The sequence below is a fragment of the Bombina bombina genome, chromosome 1, assembly GCF_027579735.1.
Source record: "Bombina bombina isolate aBomBom1 chromosome 1, aBomBom1.pri, whole genome shotgun sequence".
NCBI lineage: Eukaryota > Metazoa > Chordata > Amphibia > Anura > Bombinatoridae > Bombina > Bombina bombina.
The window spans coordinates 546,327,005-546,351,919 of NC_069499.1; the positions used below are offsets into that span (position 1 = coordinate 546,327,005).

Sequence of the window (24,915 nt, forward strand, 5' to 3'; positions counted from 1 at the left end):
CAAAATTCCCTTCCTGCTTTGCGGAGGAAGAGGAAGCAGAGGGTCCTCCTTTAAAGTTTCGAAAAGGAACAAAAATTATTTTGTTTACCCCTCATTTTAACAGATTAATCCTGAGGTAGGGCATGGCCCTTGCCTCCAGTAATGTCAGAAATGATTTCCTTCACTTCAGGCCCGAATAGGGTCTTACCTTTAAAAGGAATAGCTAAAAGCTTAGATTTTGATGACACATCAGCAGACCAAGACTTGAGCCATAACGCTCTACGCGCTAAAATGGCAAATCCTGCATTTTTCGCAACTAATTTAGCAATTTGAAAAGCGGCATCAGTAATAAAAGAATTAGCTAGCTTGAGAGCCTTAATTCTATCCAAAATATCATCTAATGGAGTCTCAACTTTCAGAGACTCTTCTAGAGCATCAAACTGGAACAATGCAAGCTGTAGGTTGTAAAAGAAAACCCTGATGAATAAATAATTTCTTTAGAAGACCCTCTAACTTTTTATCCATAGGGTCTTTGAAAGCACAACTGTCCTCAATAGGTATAGTTGTACGCTTAGCCAGGGTAGATATAGCTCCCTCCACCTTAGGGACCGTTTGCCAAGAGTCCCGAATGGTGTCTGATATGGGAAACGTTTTCTTAAAATTAGGAGGGGCAGATAATGGTATACCTGGTCTATCCCATTCCTTTTTTACAATTTCTGAAATTCTTTTAGGAACTGGAAAAACCATCAGTGTAAGTAGGTACCTCTAGATATTTGTCCATCTTACACAATTTCTCTGGTGGTATCACAATAGGGTCACAATCATCCAGAGTCGATAAAACCTCCCGAAGTAGCAGGCGGAGGAGTTCTAGCTTAAATTTAAAGGACATGACGTCCAATTCTGTCTGAGGTAACACATTCCCTGAGTCTGAAAGTTCTCCCTCAGACAGCATTCCCTGTCCCCCAACTCAGAGCACTGTGAGGGTACATCGGAAATAGCCAATAAAGCATCAGAGGATTCAGTATTCACATTAATACCTGACCTACTGCGTTTACCCTGTAACACTGGTAATTTAGATAATACCTCTGTAAGGGTAGTTGACATAACTGCAGCCATCTCCTGCAGAGTGAAAGAATTAGACGCACTAGAGGTACTTGGCGTCGCTTGTGTGGGCGTTAAAGGTTGTGACACTTGGGGAGAATTGGATGGCATATCCCGATTCTCTTCAGATTGAGAATCATCCTTAGGCACACTTTCTTGACCTAAAATATGCTTTTTACAGTGTAAGGCCCTTTCAGTACAAGAGGTACACAATGTAAGGGGGGGTTCCACAATGGCTTCTAAACACAAAGAACAATGACATTCCTCAATGTCAGACATGTTGAACAGACTAGTAATAACCACAATAGTCGTTAAACACTTTATTTATTGCTTAAAACAAATTTTTGAGAAACGTGTACTACGCCTTTAAGATATAAAAAAGTGCACAAATTTTCCAAAACTGCTTTAAAACGTTAATTTGCTCTAAAAATTAACTATAGCTAATTAATGGCTCCAAAAATTATTGCACCCCAAGAGTAAGGGGAGAAATTAACCTCTAAAAGGTACTTAAAAGGTATGTTAAATTTGACAAAAAATACCCCCTGCACCTCACCACAGCTCTGCTGTGGCCCCTACCTGCCCCCAGGGTACATCAAAATGACTCGCCAACGATTCGGATAATAGAACCCCTGTCTAGGATCAACCGGAGCTAATGCCTGCTGCTTCTAAGCCAGAGGAAAGTGCGCATCTGAGTGTGTGAAAATAAGCCCCGCCCATCATGTCCGATGATCGAGTAGGCCTGAAACAACCGCATGGTGAAGCGGTTTCAAGTAAAAACCAAGTGGAACTCTTTAACCCCAAATTACACACCAATATTGTCAAACTGGTTATTTTCTGCGAAAAAAACGTTAAACATATTCCTGCCTCTCCCAGTGTCTCTTATAATGCTGAAGCCCATTATAATGCTTGCCCAATTTGTCAACTGAAATAAATTAAGCATAGGTCTCCCAGTAACACCCCTTTGTTTTACAGGTCTACTGCTTACCCCTTCCCTTGCAGGGAAATAAATGTCAGCCAGTTCTGATATATCAAGTCTCCTCAGAAATAAAGGGCTGAACATACCTCAATGCTGCTTGTAGCATGAAACCGTTCTCCACACTGAAGATGTCTCTTGTATTACCTTCAGATATGTGGGAACCAACGTGGATCTTAGTTACATGTGCTAAGATCATCAACCTCAGGGCAGAAATCTTCTTCCATATCCCCCTGAGGAAAATAGTACTCACCGGTACCATTTAAAATAAAAAAAACTTCTTGATTGAAGAAACTAAAACTAACACCTCACTTTACCTCTTCCTAGTATAACACAGGCAAAGAGAATGACTGGGGGTGGAGGGAAAGGAGGAGCTATATATACAGCTCTGCTGTGGTGCTCTTTGCCACTTCCTGTTAGCAGGACGATAATATCCCACAAGTAAGGATGAAATCCGTGGACTCGTATCTTGTAGAAGAAAGAGGTGGAGCGAGCGAGAGCACAAAAGAGAGGGGGAGAGAGCGAGCAAAAGAGGGGGAGAGAGAGGGGGGAGAGAGAGAGGGGGGAGAGAGAGAGAGGGGGGGGGGAGAGAGAGGGGGGGGGGGAGCGCAAAAGAGGGGGAGAGAGAGAGCGCAAAAGAGAGGGGGAGAGAGGGAGAGAGAGCGCAAAAGAGGGGGAGAGAGGGAGAGCAAAAGAGAGGGGGAGAGAGGGAGAGCAAAAGAGAGGGGGAGAGAGCAAAAGAGAGGGGGGGGGAGGGAGGGAGAGAGAGGGGGGGGAGAGAAAGCAAAAGAGGGGGAGAGAGAGCAAAAGAGATGTGGGGAGAGAGCAAAAGAGATGTGGGGAGAGAGCAAAAGAGATGTGGGGAGAGAGCAAAAGAGAGGGGGGGAGAGCGCAAAAGAGAGGGGGGGAGAGAGCGCAAAAGAGAGGGGGGGAGAGAGCGCAAAAGAGAGGGGGGGGGAGAGAGCACAAAAGAGAGGGGGGGAGAGAGCGCAAAAGAGAGGGGGGGGAGAGAGCACAAAAGAGAGGGGGGGGGAGAGAGCACAAAAGAGAGGGGGGGGAGAGAGCACAAAAGAGAGGGGGGGGGGAGAGCACAAAAGAGAGGGGGGGGAGAGAGCACAAAAGAGGGGGGGGAGAGAGCACAAAAGAGAGGGGGGGGGAGAGCACAAAAGAGAGGGGGGGAAGAGAGCACAAAAGAGAGGGGGGGAAGAGAGCACAAAAGAGAGGGGGGGAAGAGAGCACAAAAGAGAGGGGGGGAAGAGAGCACAAAAGAGAGGGGGGAGAGAGCACAAAAGAGAGGGGGGGAGCGAGCACAAAAGAGAGGGGGGGAGCGAGCACAAAAGAGAGGGGGGGAGCGAGCACAAAAGAGAGGGGGGGAGCGAGCACAAAAGAGAGGGGGGGAGCGAGCACAAAAGAGAGGGGGGGGAGCGAGCACAAAAGAGAGGGGGGGGAGCGAGCACAAAAGAGAGGGGGGGAGCGAGCACAAAAGAGAGGGGGGGAGCGAGCACAAAAGAGAGGGGGGGAGCGAGCACAAAAGAGAGGGGGGGAGCGAGCACAAAAGAGAGGGGGGGAGCGAGCACAAAAGAGAGGGGGGGAGCGAGCACAAAAGAGAGGGGGGGGAGCGAGCACAAAAGAGAGGGGGGGAGCGAGCACAAAAGAGAGGGGGGGAGCGAGCACAAAAGAGAGGGGGGGAGAGAGCACAAAAGAGAGGGGGGGAGAGAGCACAAAAGAGAGGGGGGGAGAGAGCACAAAAGAGAGGGGGGGAGAGAGCACAAAAGAGAGGGGGGGAGAGAGCACAAAAGAGAGGGGGAGAGAGCACAAAAGAGAGGGGGGAGAGAGCACAAAAGAGAGGGGGGGAGAGAGCACAAAAGAGAGGGGGGGAGAGAGCACAAAAGAGAGGGGGGGAGAGAGCACAAAAGAGAGGGGGGGAGAGAGCACAAAAGAGAGGGGGGGAGAGAGCACAAAAGAGAGGGGGGGAGAGAGCACAAAAGAGAGGGGGGGAGAGAGCACAAAAGAGAGGGGGGGAGAGAGCACAAAAGAGAGGGGGGGGAGAGAGCACAAAAGAGAGGGGGGGGAGAGAGCACAAAAGAGAGGGGGGGAGAGAGCACAAAAGAGAGGGGGGGAGAGAGCACAAAAGAGAGGGGGGGAGAGAGCACAAAAGAGAGGGGGGAGAGAGCACAAAAGAGAGGGGGGAGAGAGCACAAAAGAGAGGGGGGAGAGAGCACAAAAGAGAGGGGGAGAGAGCACAAAAGAGAGGGGGAGAGAGCACAAAAGAGAGGGGGAGAGAGAGCAAGGGGTAGGACCACTGTACTGCAAAAAATTGCCTGTGTAAACAGGCTTTAGGAATAGTATATATATATATATATATATATATATATATATATATATATATATATATATAAAAGCTGTTTGTAGACAATTTAATATATTTCAGCAGGTAAAATAAATAATTGGAAGCACATTAACGGAGAGAGAAAAAAATTACAGCACATTGTCCCTTTAAAGTGAAGGTAAACTTTGATGAATAAAAGCCTGGTTTTAAAAAATACTATTAAAAACAGGGGCACTTTGATTCATCAAAGTTTAGAAAGCAGCCATTTTGTTTAAAAAACATAATTTATGCTTACCTGATACATTTATTTCTCTTGTAGTGTATTCAGTCCACGGGTCATCCATTACTTATGGGATATATTCCCTTCCCAACAGAAAGTTGCAAGAGGATCACCCAAGCAGAGCTGCTATATAGCTCCTCCCCTCACATGTCATATCCAGTCATTCGACCGAAACAAGACAAGAAAGGAGAAACCATAGGGTGCAGTGGTGACTGGAGTTTAATTAAAATTTAGATCTGCCTTAAAAAGACAGGGTGGGCTGTGGACTGAATACACTACAAGAGAAATAAATTTATCAGGTAAGCATAAATTATGTTTTCTCTTGTTAAGTGTATTCAGTCCACGGGTCATCCATTACTTATGGGATACCAATACCAAAGCCAAAGTACACGGATGATGGGAGGGACAAGGCAGGAACTTAAACGGAAGGAACCACTGCCTGTAGAACCTTTCTCCCAAAAACAGCCTCCGAAGAAGCAAAAGTGTCAAATTTGTAAAATTTTGAAAAAGTGTGAAGCGAAGACCAAGTTGCAGCCTTGCAAATCTGTTCAACAGAGGCCCAGGTGGAAGCCACAGCTCTAGTGGAATGAGCTGTAATTCTTTCAGGGAGCTGCTGTCCAGCAGTCTCATAGGCTAAACGTATTATGCTGCGAAGCCAAAAGGAGAGAGAGAGGTTGCCGAAGCTTTTTGACCTCTCCTCTGACCAGAGTACACGACAAACAGGGAAGAAGTTTGACGAAAATCTTTAGTTGCCTGTAGATAGAACTTCAGAGCACGGACTATGTCCAGATTATGCAAAAGTCGTTCCTTCTTTGAAGAAGGATTAGGACATAATGATGGAACAACAATCTCCTGATTGATATTCCTGTTAGAAACTACCTTAGGTAAAAACCCAGGTTTAGTATGCAGAACTACCTTGTCTGAATGGAAAATCAGATAAGGAGAATCACAATGTAAGGCAGATAACTCAGAGACTCTTCGAGCCGAGGAAATAGCCATCAAAAACAGAACATTCCAAGATAAAAGCTTAATATCAATGGAATGAAGGGGTTCAAACGGAATCCCTTGAAGAACTTTAAGAACCAAGTTTAAGCTCCACGGAGGAGCAAGTCTTAAACACAGGCTTAATCCTAGCCAAAGCCTGACAAAAAGCCTGGACGTCTGGAACTTCTGCCAGACGTTTGTGTAAGAGAATAGACAGAGCAGAAATCTGTCCCTTTAACGAACTAGCAGATAAGCCCTTTTCTAAACCCTCTTGTAGAAAGGACAATATCCTAGGAATCCTAACCCTACTCCATGAGTAACCCTTGGATTCGCACCAATATAAATATTTACGCCATATCTTATGGTAAATTTTTCTGGTAACAGGCTTCCGTGCCTGTGTTAAAGTATCAATAACTGACTCCGAGAAGCCACGCTTTGATAGGATCAAGCGTTCAATCTCCATGCAGTCAGCCTCAGAGAAAACAGAATTTATGCTTACCTGATAAATTACTTTCTCCAACGGTGTGTCCGGTCCACGGCGTCATCCTTACTTGTGGGATATTCTCTTCCCCAACAGGAAATGGCAAAGAGTCCCAGCAAAGCTGGTCACATGATCCCTCCTAGGCTCCGCCCACCCCAGTCATTCGACCGACGGACAGGAGGAAATATATATAGGAGAAACCATATGATACCGTGGTGACTGTAGTTAGAGAAAATAATTCATCAGACCTGATTAAAAAACCAGGGCGGGCCGTGGCCCGGACACACCGTTGGAGAAAGTAATTTATCAGGTAAGCATAAATTCTGTTTTCTCCAACATTGGTGTGTCCGGTCCACGGCGTCATCCATTACTTGTGGGAACCAATACCAAAGCTCTAGGACACGGATGAAGGGAGGGAGCAAATCAGGTTACCTAAACAGAAGGCACCACGGCTTGCAAAACCTTTCTCCCAAAAATAGCCTCTGAAGAAGTAAAAGTATCAAATTTGTAAAATTTGGCAAAAGTGTGCAGTGAAGACCAAGTCGCTGCCTTACATATCTGGTCAACAGAAGCCTCGTTCTTGAAGGCCCATGTGGAAGCCACAGCCCTAGTGGAGTGAGCTGTGATTCTTTCAGGAGGCTGCCGTCCGGCAGTCTCATAAGCCAAACGGATAATGCTTTTAAGCCAAAAGGAAAGAGGTAGAAGTCGCTTTTTGACCTCTCCTTTTACCAGAATAAACAACAAACAAGGAAGATGTTTGTCTGAAGTCTTTAGTAGCCTCTAAATAGAACTTTAGAGCACGGACAACGTCCAAATTGTGTAACAAACGTTCTTTCTTTGAAACTGGATTCGGACACAAAGAAGGTACAACTATCTCCTGGTTAATGTTTTTGTTAGAAACAACTTTAGGAAGAAAACCAGGCTTAGTACGCAAAACTACCTTATCTGCATGGAACACCAGATAAGGAGGAGAACACTGCAGAGCAGATAACTCTGAAACTCTTCTAGCAGAAGAAATTGCAACCAAAAACAAAACTTTCCAAGATAGTAACTTAATATCTATGGAATGTAAGGGTTCAAACGGAACCCCTTGAAGAACTGAAAGAACTAGATTTAGACTCCAGGGAGGAGTCAAAGGTCTGTAAACAGGCTTGATCCTAACCAGAGCCTGAACAAATGCTTGAACATCTGGCACGGCTGCCAGTCTTTTGTGTAGTAAGACAGATAAAGCAGAGATCTGTCCTTTTAGAGAACTTGCAGATAATCCTTTCTCCAAACCTTCTTGTAGAAAGGATAGAATCTTAGGAATTTTTATCTTGTTCCATGGTAATCCTTTGGATTCACACCAACAGATATATTTTTTCCATATTTTATGGTAAATTTTTCTAGTTACAGGCTTTCTAGCCTGAATCAGAGTATCTATTACAGAATCTGAAAACCCACGCTTTGATAAAATCAAGCGTTCAATCTCCAAGCCGTCAGTTGGAGGGAAACCAGATTCGGATGTTCGAATGGACCCTGAACAAGAAGGTCCTGTCTCAAAGGTAGCTTCCATGGTGGAGCCGATGACATTCACCAGGTCTGCATACCAAGTCCTGCGTGGCCACGCAGGAGCTATCAAGATCACAGAGGCCCTCTCCTGATTGATCCTGGCTACCAGCCAGGGAATGAGAGGAAACGGTGGGAATACATAAGCAAGGTTAAAGGTCCAAGGTGCTACTAGTGCATCTACTAGAGTCGCCTTGGGATCCCTGGATCTGGACCCGTAGCAAGGAACCTTGAAGTTCTGACGAGACGCCATCAGATCCATGTCTGGAATGCCCCATAATTGAGTTATTTGGGCAAAGATTTCCGGATGGAGTTCCCACTCCCCCGGATGGAATGTCTGACGACTCAGAAAATCCGCTTCCCAATTTTCCACTCCTGGGATGTGGATCGCAGACAAGTGGCAGGAGTGATCCTCCACCCATTGAATTATCTTGGTCACTTCTTTCATCGCCAGGGAACTCCTTGTTCCCCCCTGATGATTGATATATGCAACGGTCGTCATGTTGTCTGATTGAAACCTTATGAATTTGGCCTTTGCTAGTTGAGGCCAAGCTCTGAGAGCATTGAATATCGCTCTCAGTTCCAGAATGTTTATCGGGAGAAGAGACTCTTCTCGAGACCATAGGCTCTGAGCTTTCAGGGATTCCCAGACCGCGCCCCAGCCCACTAGACTGGCGTCGGTCGTGACAATGACCCACTCTGGTCTGCGGAAGCTCATTCCCTGTGACAGATTGTCCAGGGTCAGCCACCAACGGAGTGAATCTCTGGTTTTTTGATCTACTTGAATCATCGGAGACAAGTCTGTATAATCCCCATTCCACTGTCTGAGCATGCACAGTTGTAATGGTCTTAGATGAATTTGTGCAAAAGGAACTATGTCCATTGTTGCAACCATCAATCCTATTACTTCCATGCACTGCGCTATGGAAGGACGAGGAACAGAATGAAGAACTTGACAAGAGCTTAGAAGTTTTGATTTTCTGACCTCTGTCAGAAAAATCCTCATTTCTAAGGAATCTATTATTGTTCCCAAGAAGGGAACTCTTGTTGACGGGGACAGAGAACTTTTTTCTTTGTTCACCTTCCATCCGTGAGATCTGAGAAAGGCTAGGACGATGTCCGTATGAGCCTTTGCTTTTGACAGGGACGACGCTTGAATTAGGATGTCGTCCAAGTAAGGTACTACTGCAATGCCCCTTGGTCTTAGAACCGCTAGAAGGGACCCTAGTACCTTTGTGAAAATCCTTGGAGCAGTGGCTAATCCGAATGGAAGTGCCACGAACTGGTAATGCTTGTCCAGAAAAGCGAACCTTAGGAACTGATGATGTTCCTTGTGGATAGGAATATGTAGGTACGCATCCTTTAAATCCACGGTAGTCATAAATTGACTTTCCTGGATGGTGGGTAGGATCGTTCGAATAGTTTCCATTTTGAACGATGGTACCCTGAGAAATTTGTTTAGGATCTTCAGATCCAAAATTGGTCTGAATGTTCCCTCTTTTTTGGGAACTATGAACAGATTGGAATAAAATCCCATTCCTTGTTCTCTTATTGGAACTGGATGTATCACTCCCATCTTTAACAGGTCTTCTACACAATGTAAGAATGCCTGTCTCTTTATTTGGTTTGAAGATAAGTGAGACCTGTGGAACCTTCCCCTTGGGGGTAGTTCCTTGAATTCCAGGAGATAACCTTGAGGAACTATTTCTAGCGCCCAAGGATCCTGAACATCTCTTGCCCAAGCCTGAGCAAAGAGAGAGAGTCTGCCCCCACTAGATCCGGTCCCTGATCGGGGGCTATCCCTTCATGCTGTTTTGGTAGCAGTGGTAGGCTTCTTGGCCTGCTTACCCTTGTTCCAGCCTTGCATTGGTTTCCAGGCTGGTTTGGGTTGTGAAGTATTAACCTCTTGCTTAGAGGATGCAGAATTAGAGGATGGTCCGTTTCTGCGAAAGGGACGAAAATTAGGCTTATTTTTAGCCTTAAAAGACCTATCCTGTGGGAGGGCGTGGCCCTTTCCCCCAGTGATGTCTGAAATAATCTCTTTCAAATCTGGTCCAAATAATGTTTTACCTTTGAAAGGAATGTTAAGCAATTTTGTCTTGGAAGACACATCCGCTGACCAAGACTTTAGCCAAAGCGCTCTGCGCGCCACGATAGCAAACCCTGAATTTTTCGCTGCTAATCTAGCTAATTGCAAAGCGGCATCTAAAACAAAAGAGTTAGCCAATTTAAGTGCTTGAACTCTGTCCATAACCTCCTCATACGAAGATTCTTTACTGAGCGACTTTTCTAGTTCCTCGAACCAGAAACACGCTGCCGTAGTGACAGGAACAATGCATGAAATTGGTTGTAGAAGGTAACCTTGCTGTACAAAAATCTTTTTAAGCAAACCCTCTAATTTTTTATCCATAGGATCTTTGAAAGCACAACTATCTTCGATAGGAATAGTAGTGCGTTTGTTTAGAGTAGAAACCGCCCCCTCGACCTTGGGGACTGTCTGCCATAAGTCCTTTCTGGGGTCGACTATAGGAAATAATTTCTTAAATATAGGGGGGGGAACAAAAGGTATGCCGGGCTTTTCCCACTCTTTATTTACTATGTCCGCCACCCGCTTGGGTATAGGAAAAGCGTCGGGGGGCACCGGAACCTCTAGGAACTTGTCCATCTTACATAATTTCTCTGGAATGACCAAATTGTCACAATCATCCAGAGTAGATAACACCTCCTTAAGCAGTGCGCGGAGATGTTCTAATTTAAATTTAAATGTCACAACATCAGGTTCAGCTTGATGAGAAATTTTTTCTGAATCTGAAATTTCTCCATCAGACAAAACCTCCCTCATGGCCCCTTGAGATTGGTGTGAGGGTATGTCAGAACAGTTATCATCAGCGCCCTCTTGCTCTTCAGTGTTTAAAACAGAGCAATCGCGCTTTCTCTGATAAGTAGGCATTTTGGATAAAAGATTTGCTATGGAGTTATCCATTACAGCCGTTAATTGTTGCATGGTAATAAGTATTGGCGCACTAGATGTACTAGGGGCCTCCAGTGGGGGCAAAACTGGTGTAGACACAGTAGGGGATGATGTAGTATCATGTTTACTCCCCTCATTTGAGGAATCATCTTGGGCAATATCATTATCTGTGGCATTACTGTCCTTACTTTGTTTGGACACTATGGCACAATTATCACATAAATTTAAATGGGGAGACACATTGGCTTTCATACATATAGAACATAGCTTATCTGATGGTACAGACATGTTAAACAGGCTTAAACTTGTCAACAAAGCACAAAAAACGTTTTAAAATAAAACCGTTACTGTCTCTTTAAATTTCAAACTGAAAACACTTTATTACTGAATATGTGAAAAAAGTATGAAGGAATTGTTCAAAAATTACCAAAATTTCACCACAGTGTCTTAAAGCATTAAAAGTATTGCACACCAAATTTCAGAGCTTTAACCCTTAAAATAACGGAACCGGAGCCGTTTTTAAATTTAACCCCTATACAGTCCCAGCTATATGCTTTGCTGAGACCCAACCAAGCCCAGAGGGGAATACGATACCAAATGACGCCTTCTAGAAGCTTTTTTAGTGATTCTTAGATCCTCACACATGCATCTGCATGCCTTGCTCTCCAAAAACAACTGCGCAGTAATGGTGCGAAAATGAGGCTCAGTCTATAACTAGAAAGGCCCCCAGACTAAAAAAGGTGTCCAACACAGTGCCTGCCGTTTTTTAAACGTTCCCCAAGATTATAATGCCAATTATTAGCTAGAATCTGCATAATATGCCCCAATAAAGCAATCGTTTTAGCCCATAAAAATGTCTACCAGTTTTTAAGCCCTTTTTTAAGCCCTTTATTCTTTTATGTTTGACTAAGAAAATGGCTTACCGGTCCCCATGAGGGGAAATGACAGCCTTCCAGCATTACATGGTCTTGTTAGAAATATGGCTAGTCATACCTTAAGCAGAAAAGTCTGCTAACTGTTTCCCCCAACTGAAGTTACTTCATCTCAACAGTCCTGTGTGGAAACAGCAATCGATTTTAGTTACTGTCTGCTAAAATCATCTTCCTCTTACAAACAGAAATCTTCATCCTTTTCTGTTTCAGAGTAAATAGTACATACCAGCACTATTTTAAAATAACAAACACTTGATAGAAGAATAAAAACTACATTTAAACACCAAAAAACTCTTAACCATCTCCGTGGAGATGTTGCCTGTGCAACGGCAAAGAGAATGACTGGGGTGGGCGGAGCCTAGGAGGGATCATGTGACCAGCTTTGCTGGGACTCTTTGCCATTTCCTGTTGGGGAAGAGAATATCCCACAAGTAAGGATGACGCAGTGGACCGGACACACCAATGTTGGAGAAATTAGATTTGGATGTTTGAAAGGACCTTGTATTAGAAGGTCCTGCCTCAGAGGTAGAGACCATGGTGGACAGGACGACATGTCCACTAGATCTGCATACCAGGTCCTGCGTGGCCACGCAGGCGCTATCAGAATCACCGATGCTCTCTCCTGTTTGATCTTGGCAATCAGTCGAGGTAGTATCGGAAATGGTGGAAACACATAAGCCATGTTGAAGACCCAAGGGGCTGTCAGAGCATCTATCAGCGCCGCTCCCGGGTCCCTGGACCTGGATCCGTAACAAGGAAGCTTGGCGTTCTGGCGAGACGCCATGAGATCCAGATCTGGTTTGCCCCAACGATGAATCAGTTGAGTGAAGACCTCCGGATGAAGTTCCCACTCCCCCGGATGAAAAGTCTGGCGACTTAGAAAATCCGCCTCCCAGTTCTCCACGCCTGGGATGTAGATCGCTGACAGGTGGCAAGAGTGAGACTCTGCCCAGCGAATTATCTTTGAGACTTCCAACATCGCTAGGGAACTCCTGGTTCCCCCTTGATGGTTGATGTAAGCCACAGTCGTGATGTCCGACTGAAATCTGATGAACCTCAGTGTTGCTAACTGAGGCCAAGCTAGAAGAGCATTGAATATTGCTCTTAACTCCAGAATATTTATTGGGAGGAGTTTCTCCTCCTGAGTCCATAATCCCTGAGCCTTCAGGGAGTTCCAGACTGCGCCCCAACCTAGAAGGCTGGCATCTGTTGTTACAATTGTCCAATCTGGCCTGCGAAAGGTCATCCCCTTGGACAGATGTACCCGAGAAATCCACCAGAGGAGAGAATCTCTGGTCTCTTGATCCAGATTTAGTAGAGGGGACAAATCTGAGTAATCCCCATTCCACTGACTTAGCATGCATAATTGCAGAGGTCTGAGATGCAGGCGCGCAAATGGTACTATGTCCATTGCCGCTACCATTAAGCACTGAGCTACTGATGGGCGTGGAATGGAATGAAGGACACGGCAAGCATTTAAAAGTTTTGATAACCTGGCCTCCGTCAGGTAAATTTTCATTTCTACAGAATCTATCAGAGTCCCTAGGAAGGAGACTCTTGTGAGTGGTGATAGAGAACTCTTTTCCACGTTCACCTTCCACCCATGCGACCTCAGAAATGCCAGAACTATCTCTGTATGAGACTTGGCAATTTGAAAACTTGACGCTTGTATCAGAATGTCGTCTAGATACGGAGCCACCGCTATGCCTCGCGGTCTTAGCACCGCTAGGAGTGAGCCCAGAACCTTTGTAAAAATTCTCGGGGCCGTAGCTAACCCGAAGGGAAGAGCTACAAACTGGTAATGCCTGTTTAGAAAGGCAAATCTTAGGTACCGATAATGATCTTTGTGAATCGGGATATGAAGGTAGGCATCCTTTAAGTCTACTGTGGTCATGTATTGACCCTCTTGGATCATGGGTAGGATGGTTCGAATAGTTTCCATTTTGAATGATGGAACTCTTAGGAATTTGTTTAAGATTTTTAGGTCCAAGATTGGTCTGAAGGTTCCCTCTTTCTTGGGAACCACAAACAGATTTGAGTAAAACCCTTGCCCTTGTTCCGTCCGCGGAACTGGGTGGATCACCCCCATTACTAAGAGGTCTTGTACACAGCGTAGAAATGCCTCTTTCTTTATTTGGTTTGCTGATAACCTTGAAAGATTAAATCTCCCTTGTGGAGGAGAAGCTTTGAAGTCCAGAAGATATCCCTGAGATATGATCTCCAACACCCAGGGATCCTGGACATCTCTCGGCCAAGTCTGGGCGAAGAGAGATAGTCTGCCCCCCACTAGATCCGTTTCCGGATAGGGGGCCCTCTCTTCATGCTGTCTTAGGGGCAGAAGTAGGCTTTCTGGCCTGCTTGCCCTTGTTCCAGGGCTGGTTAGCTTTCCAGCCCTGTCTGTAACGAGCAACAGGTCCTTCCTGTTTTGGAGCGGAGGAAGTTGATGCTGCTCCTGCCTTGAAGTTACGAAAGGCACGAAAATTAGACTGTTTGGCCTTTGATTTGGCCCTGTCCTGAGGAAGAGTATGACCCTTACCTCCAGTAATGTCAGCAATAATTTCTTTCAAGCCGGGCCCGAATAAGGTCTGCCCTTTGAAAGGAATATTAAGCAATTTAGTTTTAGAAGTCACGTCAGCTGACCAGGATTTAAGCCATAGCGCTCTGCGCGCCTGGATGGCGAATCCGGAGTTCTTAGCCGTTAGTTTGGTTAAATGTACAACGGCATCAGAAACAAATGCATTAGCTAGCTTAAGTGCTTTAAGCTTGGCCATAATCTCATCCAATGGAGCTGTGCGAATGGCCTCTTCCAGAGACTCAAACCAGAATGCCGCAGCAGCAGTGACAGGCGCAATGCATGCAAGGGGCTGTAAGATAAAACCTTGTTGAACAAATATTTTCTTAAGGTAACCTTCTAATTTTTTATCCATTGGATCCGAAAAAGCACAACTATCCTCCACCGGGATAGTGGTACGTTTAGCTAAAGTAGAAACTGCTCCCTCCACCTTAGGGACCGTCTGCCATAAGTCTTGTGTGGTGGCGTCTATTGGAAACATTTTTCTAAATATCGGAGGAGGGGAAAAGGGCACACCGGGTCTATCCCACTCCTTGCTAATAATTTCTGTAAGCCTTTTAGGTATAGGAAAAACGTCAGTACACACCGGTACCGCAAAGTATCTATCCAACCTACATACTTTCTCTGGAATTGCAACCGTGTTACAATCATTCAGAGCCGCTAATACCTCCCCTAGCAATACACAGAGGTTCTCAAGCTTAAATTTAAAATTAGAAATCTCTGAATCCGGTCTCCCTGGATCAGATCCACCCACAGAATGAAGCTCTCCGTCCTCATGTTCTGCAAATTGTGACGCAGTATCAGACATGGCTCTCACATCATCAGCGCGCTCTGTCCTTAACCCAGAGCTATCGCGCTTGCCTCTTAATTCAGGCAATTTAGATAATACCTCTGTCATAACAGCAGCCATGTCTTGCAAAGTGATTTGTATGGGCCTCTCTGATGTACTTGGCGCCACAATATCACGCGCCTCCTGAGCGGGAGGCGAAGGTACTGACACGTGAGGAGAGTTAGTCGGCATAACTTCCCCCTCGTTGTCTGGTGATAATTTCTTTACAGATATAAATTGACTTTTATTCAAAGTGACATCAATACATTTAGTACACATATTTCTGTGGGGCTCCACATTGGCCTTCAAACATAGTGAACAAACAGATTCATCTGTGTCAGACATGTTTAAACAGACTAGCAATGAGACTAGCAAGCTTGGAAAATCCTTTCAAATAAATTTACAAGCAATATAAAAAACGCTACTGCGCCTTTAAGAAGCACAAAAAAATCGTCACAGTTGAAATAACAATGAACCAAATCAGTTATAGCAACCAAATTTTCACAGTAAATGTATTAAGTTAGCAAAGCCTTGCACCCACTAGCAAATGGATGATTAACCCCTTAATACCCAAAAACGGATAATAAATTTAACAATTAACGTTTTTATCACAGTCAAAACACACTGTCACAGGTCTGCTGTGACTGATTACCTCCCTCAAAATGAATTTTGAAGACCCCTGAGCTCTCTAGAGACGTCCTGGATCAAGGAGGACGAAGCAGGAAGACTGTAACTGAATTTTTACTGCGCAAAAAAGCGCTAAAATAGGCCCCTCCCACTCCTATTACAACAGTGGGAAACCTCAGTTAACCATTTCTATGTAGAAATAAACGACAGCCATGTGGAAAATCATGCCCCAAAAGATTTATCACCAAAGTACCTCACAAAAAAACGAACAACATGCCAGTAAACGTTTTAAACATACACTTTAAAAGTTAGGTAGTGTTATTAATAAGCCTGCTACCAGTCGCTTCTACTGCAGTTAAGGCTCATACATTACTTCAGTATTAACAGTATTTTCTTAGTCAAATTCCATTCCTTAGAAAATTACTTATTGTACATACACTCATCAGCCTGATACCAGTCGCTACTGCATTTAAGGCTGTACTTACATTACATCGGTATCAGCAGTATTTTCTTAGTCAATTCCATTCCTTAGAAAAATATTCTACTGCACATACCTCATCTGCAGGGGACCCCGCATGCTATTCCCTTTCTGAAGTTACCCCACTCCTTAGAATGTGCGAGAACAGCCAGTGGATCTTAGTTACTTCTGCAAAGATCATAGAAAACGCAGGCAGATTCTTCTTGCAAATACTGCCTGAGAGAAAAAAACAGCACACTCCGGTGCCATTTCAAATGACAAACTTTTGATTGAAGAAATAATTAAGTATAAAAATTCCACACTCCTCTCACACCTTCCTACTATTTCAGTTGCAAGAGAATGACTGGATATGACATGTGAGGGGAGGAGCTATATAGCAGCTCTGCTTGGGTGATCCTCTTGCAACTTCCTGTTGGGAAGGGAATATATCCCATAAGTAATGGATGACCCGTGGACTGAATACACTTAACAAGAGAAATGTACCTTTCTTCTTTTCACAGGCAGAGCAGCTGTCCCCACCCGGAGATCGTCTCTCACACGTCGGCAATGACTAATCCGGCTTCCTCCAATGACGACTTTCCCCCCCAGGGGAGTCATGGCCTGAGGCCATGCCATGATTGGAGGAAGCCGGATTAGTTATTGATAACGTGTGAAGAGAGGATTACTGGGTGGGGGGCTGCTCTGGCTGTGAAAATAACAAAGGTAAGTTTTTAAACAAAACGGCTGCTTTGCTTTCTAAACTTTGATGAATGAAAGTGCCCCTGTTTGTGTGTAAAAGCCGGGCTTTCATTCATCAAAGTTTACCTTCACTTTAACCTTGATAACTTTTTGGGAATGCAAAATGGGACTTATGAACTCAAACAACAAAAACATTGGAAATGGAATGAGACACATTGTAGTAGTTCTAACCACAGATGGTTTCCGGGTGATATTTAAAATTAACCACTTATAATTGATACTAGTGTCAAATCTCTGCACGTTCCCCAGTATGCAGAAATACCCATGATACTACTAACAGTCACATAAATTGTTACAATTGTCTTCCTATTCTCAAAATAAATGTGAGCTTAATTTTACATTCACTTAAGGAGCCTAAAAGAGCAATATCCGTTTCTATAACCATTCTTGATGTTGTGAAGTTGAGATGCATACTAATCTGTAATATGGCTGCCTGGGTTTAAATTTATGTCAAATGCAAAGGACAACATTTTTTAATTTAAGAGCATTTTTCAGATCTAATATGATTGAATTTAGTTGATGTTGTAATGAAATCACTGAAGCCACACTAAGCTATACTTGCTCATAAACAATAGCTTACACTCTGAAGCCTCCTTTTAGTAAAGGCAGGAATAAACCAAATGTAGAAACTCTGGTTTGCAGCTGCACTGATGAGTCACATAAGCTCCCTGCTAAGTACTTTGTTACAACACAAAATAACCACATCACACACATCAAGTCTCATGGTTCGATCACATTTTGGCTTGTGTTCCCCTGATCCGGTTTGTCATTATCACATGGGTGAGGGGGAACAGAGAGCATATTTTGAAAATTGGATTCACTTAATTTTCTGATGTGCCAATGCTAGAGACTGGATCCTGTTTGTAGGTAAGGGATGCAAGGCAGCATACCGTTTACCTGTTCTCCTGAGCAGCCCAGAGGCTGTATTCTATTCCACAGTAAGCGCAGAACTGTAGGTCAAAAACATAATTTATGCTTACCTGATAAATTTATTTCTCTTGTAGTGTATTCAGTCCACGGGTCATCCATTACTTATGGGATTATATCTCCTTCCCAACAGGAAGTTGCAAGAGGATCACCCAAGCAGAGCTGCTATATAGCTCCTCCCCTCACATGTCATATCCAGTCATTCGACCGAAACAAGACAAGAAAGGAGAAACCATAGGGTGCAGTGGTGACTGGAGTTTTAATTAAAATTTAAATCTGCCTTAAAAGACAGGGCGGGCCGTGGACTGAATACACTACAAGAGAAATAAATTTATCAGGTAAGCATAAATTATGTTTTCTCTTTTTAAGTGTATTCAGTCCACGGGTCATCCATTACTTATGGGATACCAATACCAAAGCTAAAGTACACGGATGATGGGAGGGACAAGGCAGGACTTAAACGGAAGGAACCACTGCCTGTAGAACCTTTCTCCCCAAAACAGCCTCCGAAGAAGCAAAAGTGACAAATTTGTAAAATTTTGAAAAAGTGTGAAGTGAAGACCAAGTTGCAGCCTTGCAAATCTGTTCAACAGAGGCCTCATTCTTAAAGGCCCAGGTGGAAGCCACAGCTCTAGTGGAATGAGCTGTAATTCTTTCAGGGGGCTGCTGTCCAGCAATCTCATAGGCTAAACGTATTATGCTACGAAGCCAAAATGAGAGAGAGGTTGCCGAAGCTTTTTGACCTCTCCTCTGACCAGAGTACACGACAAACAGAGAAGAAGTTTGACGAAAATCTTTAGTTGCCTGTAAATAGAACTTCAGGGCACGGACTACGTCCAGATTATGCAAAAGTCGTTCCTTCTTTGAAGAAGGATTAGGACATAATGATGGAACAACAATCTCCTGATTGATATTCCTGTTAGAAACTACCTTAGTTAAAAACCCAGGTTTAGTACGCAGAACTACCTTGTCTGAATGGAAAATCAGATAAGGAGAATCACAATGTAAGGCCGATAACTCAGAGACTCTTCGAGCTGAGGAAATAGCCATCAAAAACAGAACTTTCCAAGATAAAAGCTTAATATCAATGGAATGAAGGGGTTCAAACGGGACCCCTTGAAGAACTTTAAGAACCAAGTTTAAGCTCCACGGAGGAGCAACAGTCTTAAACACCGGCTTAATCCTAGCCAAAGCCTGACAAAAAGCCTGGACGTCTGGAACTTCTGCCAGACGTTTGTGTAAGAGAATAGACAGAGCAGAAATCTGTCCTTTTAACGAACTAGTAGATAAACCCTTTTCTAAACCTTCTTGTAGAAAAGACAATATCCTAGGAATCCTAACCTTACTCCATGAGTAACCCTTGGATTCGCACCAATATAAATATTTACGCCATATCTTATGGTAAATTTTCCTGGTAACAGGCTTCCGTGCCTGTATTAAGGTATCAATAACTGACTCCGAGAAGCCACGCTTTGATAGAATCAAGCGTTCAAACTCCATGCAGTCAGCCTCAGAGAAATTAGATTTGGATGTTTGAAAGGACCTTGTATTAGAAGGTCCTGCCTCAGAGGTAGGAACCACGGTGGACAGGACGACATGTCCACTAGGTCTGCATACCAGGTCCTGCGTGGCCACGCAGGCGCTATCAGAATCACCGATTCTCTCTCCTGTTTGATCTTGGCAATCAGTCGAGGAAGCATCGGAAATGGTGGAAACACATAAGCCATGTTGAAGACCCAAGGGGCTGTAAGAGCATCTATCAGCGCCGCTCCCGGGTCCCTGGACCTGGATCCGTAACAAGGAAGCTTGGCGTTCTGGCGAGACGCCATGAGATCCAGATCTGGTTTGCCCCAACAATGAATCAGTTGAGCGAAGACCTCCGGATGAAGTTCCCACTCCCCCGGATGAAAGGTCTGGCGACTTAGAAAATCTGCCTCCCAGTTCTCCACGCCTGGGATGTAGATCGCTGACAGGTGGCAAGAGTGAGACTCTGCCCAGCGAATTATCTTTGAGACTTCCAACATCGCTAGGGAACTCCTGGTTCCCCCTTGATGGTTGACGTAAGCCACAGTCGTGATGTTGTCCGACTGAAATCTGATGAACCTCAGTGTTGCTAACTGAGGCCAAGCTAGAAGAGCATTGAGTATTGCTCTCAACTCCAGAATATTTATTGGGAGGAGTTTCTCCTCCTGAGTCCATAATCCCTGAGCCTTCAGGGAGTTCCAGACTGCGCCCCAACCTAGAAGGCTGGCATCTGTTGTTACAATCGTCCAATCTGGCCTGCGAAAGGTCATACCCTTGGACAGATGGACCCGAGAAAGCCACCAGAGAAGAGAATCTCTGGTCTCTTGGTCCAGATTTAGCCGAGGGGACAAATCTGAGTAATCCCCATTCCACTGACTTAGCATGCATAATTGCAGCAGTCTGAGATGCAGGCGCGCAAATGGCACTATGTCCATTGCCGCTACCATTAAGCCGATTACTTCCATGCACTGAGCCACTGACGGGCGTGGAATGGAATGAAGGACACGGCAAGCATTTAGAAGCTTTGATAACCTGGACTCCGTCAGGTAAATTTTCATCTCTACAGAATGTATAAGAGTCCCTAGAAAGGAGACTCTTGTGAGTGGTGATAGAGAACTCTTTTCCACGTTCACTTTCCACCCATGCGACCTCAGAAATGCCAGAACTATCTCTGTATGGGACTTGGCCATTTGAAAGCTTGACGCCTGTATCAGGATGTCGTCTAGATACGGAGCCACCGCTATGCCTTGCGGTCTTAGAACCGCCAGAAGTGAGCCCAGAACCTTTGTAAAGATTCTCGGGGCCGTAGCCAACCCGAAGGGAAGAGCTACAAACTGGTAATGCCTGTTTAGAAAGGCAAATCTTAGGTACCGATAATGATCTTTGTGAATCGGTATATGAAGGTAGGCATCCTTTAAGTCTACCGTGGTCATGTATTGACCCTCTTGGATCATGGGTAGGATGGTTCGAATAGTTTCCATTTTGAATGATGGAACTCTTAGGAATTTGTTTAAGATTTTTAGGTCCAAGATTGGCCTGAAGGTTCCCTCTTTCTTGGGAACCACAAACAGATTTGAGTAAAACCCTTGCCCTTGTTCCGTCCGCGGAACTGGGTGGATCACCCCCATTACTAAGAGGTCTTGCACACAGCATAGAAATGCCTCTTTCTTTATTTGGTTTGCTGATAACCTTGAAAGATGAAATCTCCCTTGTGGAGGAGATGCTTTGAAGTCCAGAAGGTATCCCTGAGATATGATCTCCAACGCCCAGGGATCCTGGACATCTCTTGCCCAAGCCTGGGCGAAGAGAGATAGTCTGCCCCCCACTAGATCCGTTTCCGGATAGGGGGCCCTCTCTTCATGCTGTCTTAGGGGCAGAAGTAGGCTTTCTGGCCTGCTTGCCCTTGTTCCAGGGCTGGTTAGCTTTCCAGCCCTGTCTGTAACGAGCAACAGGTCCTTCCTGTTTTGTAGCGGAGGAAGTTGATGCTGCTCCTGCCTTGAAGTTACGAAAGGCACGAAAATTAGACTGTTTGGCCTTTGATTTGGCCGTGTCCTGAGGAAGAGTATGACCCTTACCTCCAGTAATGTCAGCAATAATTTCTTTCAAGCCAGGCCCGAATAAGGTCTGCCCTTTGAAAGGAATATTAAGCAATTTAGATTTAGAAGTCACGTCAGCTGACCAGGATTTAAGCCATAGCGCTCTGCGCGCCTGGATGGCGAATCTGGAGTTCTTAGCAGTTAGTTTGGTTAAATGTACAACGGCATCAGAAACAAATGCATTAGCTAGCTTAAGTGCTTTAAGCTTGGCCATAATCTCCTCCAATGGAGCTGTGCGAATGGCCTCTTCCAGAGACTCAAACCAGAATGCCGCAGCAGCAGTGACAGGCGCAATGCATGCAAGGGGCTGTAAGATAAAACCTTGTTGAACAAACATTTTCTTAAGGTAACCTTCTAATTTTTTATCCATTTGATCCGAAAAAGCACAACTATCCTCCACCGGGATAGTGGTACGTTTAGCTAAAGTAGAAACTGCTCCCTCCACCTTAGGGACCGTCTGCCATAAGTCTCGTGTGGTGGCGTCTATTGGGAACATTTTTCTAAATATCGGAGGAGGGGAAAAGGGCACACCGGGTCTATCCCACTCCTTGCTAATAATTTCTGTAAGCCTTTTAGGTATAGGAAAAACGTCAGTACACACCGGTACCGCAAAGTATCTATCCAACCTACATACTTTCTCTGGAATTGCAACCGTGTTACAATCATTCAGAGCCGCTAATACCTCCCCTAGCAATACGCGGAGGTTCTCAAGCTTAAATTTAAAATTAGAAATCTCTGAATCCGGTCTCCCTGGATCAGATCCGTCACCCACAGAATGAAGCTCTCCGTCCTCATGTTCTGCAAATTGTGACGCAGTATCAGACATGGCTCTCACATCATCAGTGCGCTCTGTCCTTAACCCAGAGCTATCGCGTTTGCCTCTTAATTCAGGCAATTTAGATAATACCTCTGTCATAACAGCAGCCATGTCTTGCAAAGTGATTTGTATGGGCCTCTCTGATGTACTTGGCGCCACAATATCACGCGCCTCCTGAGCGGGAGGCGAAGGTACTGACACGTGAGGAGAGTTAGTCGGCATAACTTCCCCCTCGTTGTCTGGTGATAATTTCTTTACAGATATAGATTGACTTTTATTCAAAGTGACATCAATACATCTAGTACACATATTTCTGTGGGGCTCCACATTGGCCTTCAAACATAGTGAGCAAACAGATTCATCTGTGTCAGACATGTTTAAACAGACTCGCAATGAGACTAGCAAGCTTGGAAAATCCTTTCAAATAAATTTACAAGCAATATAAAAAACGCTACTGCGCCTTTAAGAAGCACAAAAAAATCGTCACAGTTGAAATAACAATGAACCAAATCAGTTATAGCAACCAAATTTTCACAGTAAATGTATTAAGTTAGCAAAGCATTGCACCCACTAGCAAATGGATGATTAACCCCTTAATACCCAAAAACGGATAATCAATTTAACAATTAACGTTTTTATCACAGTCAAACACACTGTCACAGGTCTGCTGTGACTGATTACCTCCCTCAAAATGACTTTTGAAGACCCCTGAGCTCTCTAGAGACGTCCTAGATCAAGGAGGAAGAAGCAGGAAGACTGAAAACTGAATTTTTACTGCGCAAAAAAGCGCTAAAATAGGCCCCTCCCACTCCTATTACAACAGTGGGAAAACCTCAGTTAACCGTTTCTATGTAGAAAAAAAAACAACAGCCATGTGGAAAATCATGCCCCAAAAAGATTTATCACCAAAGTACCTCACAAAAAACGAATAACATGCCAGTAAACGTTTTAAACATACACTTTAAAAGTTAGGTAGTGTTATTAATAAGCCTGCTACCAGTCGCTTCTACTGCAGTTAAGGCTTATACAATACTACAGTATTAACAGTATTTTCTTAGTCAAATTCCATTCCTTAGAAAATTACTTATTGTACATACATTCATCAGCCTGATACCAGACGCTGCTGCATTTAAGGCTGTACTTACATTACATCGGTATCAGCAGTATTTTCTTAGTCAATTCCATTCCTTAGAAAAATAATTTACTGCACATACCTTGTTTGCAGGATTCCCCACACGCTATTCCCTTTCTGAAAGTTACCCCACTCCTCAGAATGTGCGAGAACAGCCAGTGGATCTTAGTTACTTCTGCTAAGATCATAGAAAACGCAGGCAGATTCTTCTTCCAAATACTGCCTGAGAACAAACAGCACACTCCGGTGCCATTTAAAATAACAAACTTTTGATTGAAGAAATAAACTAAGTATAAAAAACACCACAGACCTCTCACAACGTCCTATCTAGTCGAGTTGCAAGAGAATGACTGGATATGACATGTGAGGGGAGGAGCTATATAGCAGCTCTGCTTGGGTGATCCTCTTGCAACTTCCTGTTGGGAAGGAGATATAATCCCATAAGTAATGGATGACCCGTGGACTGAATACACTTAACAAGAGAAATCCAACTGTGAATCTTTTCTTTTCTCTATTGTCCTTCGCTCTCATTTCTCTCTCTCTCCTACTCTGTAGCTGCGTATATAAATTTACATTATTTTTTCTCCCTACAAGCAATTCCTTGAAGATGTCCTAATAGATTCAGAGGGAAGCAGCTACAACAGAGACGCATGGAGTGTCCCTTTGCAGTAAATCACAATCTCATTCTTAAACTCATTATCTAATAGTCAACTTAGGTTATTCTTACATTTTCTCTCTTGCTTTCTACCCTTCTCTCACATTTATTTTTTAACCTATGAACAAATCAAATAGATAGATTGTGGTGGTGGTGCCTACTCTTGTACTTACCGCTCATTCTGCACAGCTGTAGATGTTGGGTTGATGGTGGGGCTCACAGACTTGTTCCTCTCCCAGATCATCATAAGCTCTGCCATCCTCTCCTCAGCACACTGAGCTGTTAGTCGCGCCTCTGCATCCTGATCCCAGCAATCATCTATTGTCTCTTTCAGAGATCTAACCGCCTGTGGACACAATTGTTTAAATCGGAATCAAGAGAGATTGAAACAAATTATACTAACAACTGGTAGATTTACAAGAACAAACGACAACTTGTAATACGCCAAATTAGCATGGTCGCACTATTGTGTAGAGCGCCACTTGTAATCTAGCCCATAATATATAAAAACAATGTTACAATGTAATACAATACATAAAAACAGGATTACTTTATTTGTATTGCATTGTAACATTGTTTTTATATATTATAAGTTTTAATAAATATATCCTGTTGCCCGCTGTATATTATTTCTATTGCTATTAACTCCATATAAGTTCCCCTCCCCCTTTTTTTTTTTTAGAAGACTAGCAGCTTTAACAGCTTTATATTGTTCTTTATCTCCTGTTCTTGAGGCATCGCTTCTACTTTGTATTTTAATCTAAAGTGGTAGTAAAATAAAGGATTCCAAAATTGAAAACAAAGCACAGTAAAGAAAAACTAAAAGATAGGTGGTATATGCAAGGGATGCATAATCTTTTTACATGAAGACTCAAATTTGAATATTTCTACTGAGGTTTTGGACACATTTTACAAATGTAAAAATAAACAGATATAGCTTAC

General features: G+C 43.9%; 1 protein-coding gene across 1 annotated transcript in view; it reads right to left on the reverse strand.

The window, feature by feature from the left end:
* BMPR2 (bone morphogenetic protein receptor type 2) overlaps positions 1-24,915 on the reverse strand; it is a 498,659-nt gene that overhangs the window by 25,866 nt on the left and 447,878 nt on the right. The window contains exon 11 of the mRNA XM_053698685.1: positions 24,147-24,319. Within this exon, the coding sequence (XP_053554660.1) occupies positions 24,147-24,319 (173 nt within the window). The remainder of the gene's footprint in view (positions 1-24,146; positions 24,320-24,915) is intronic.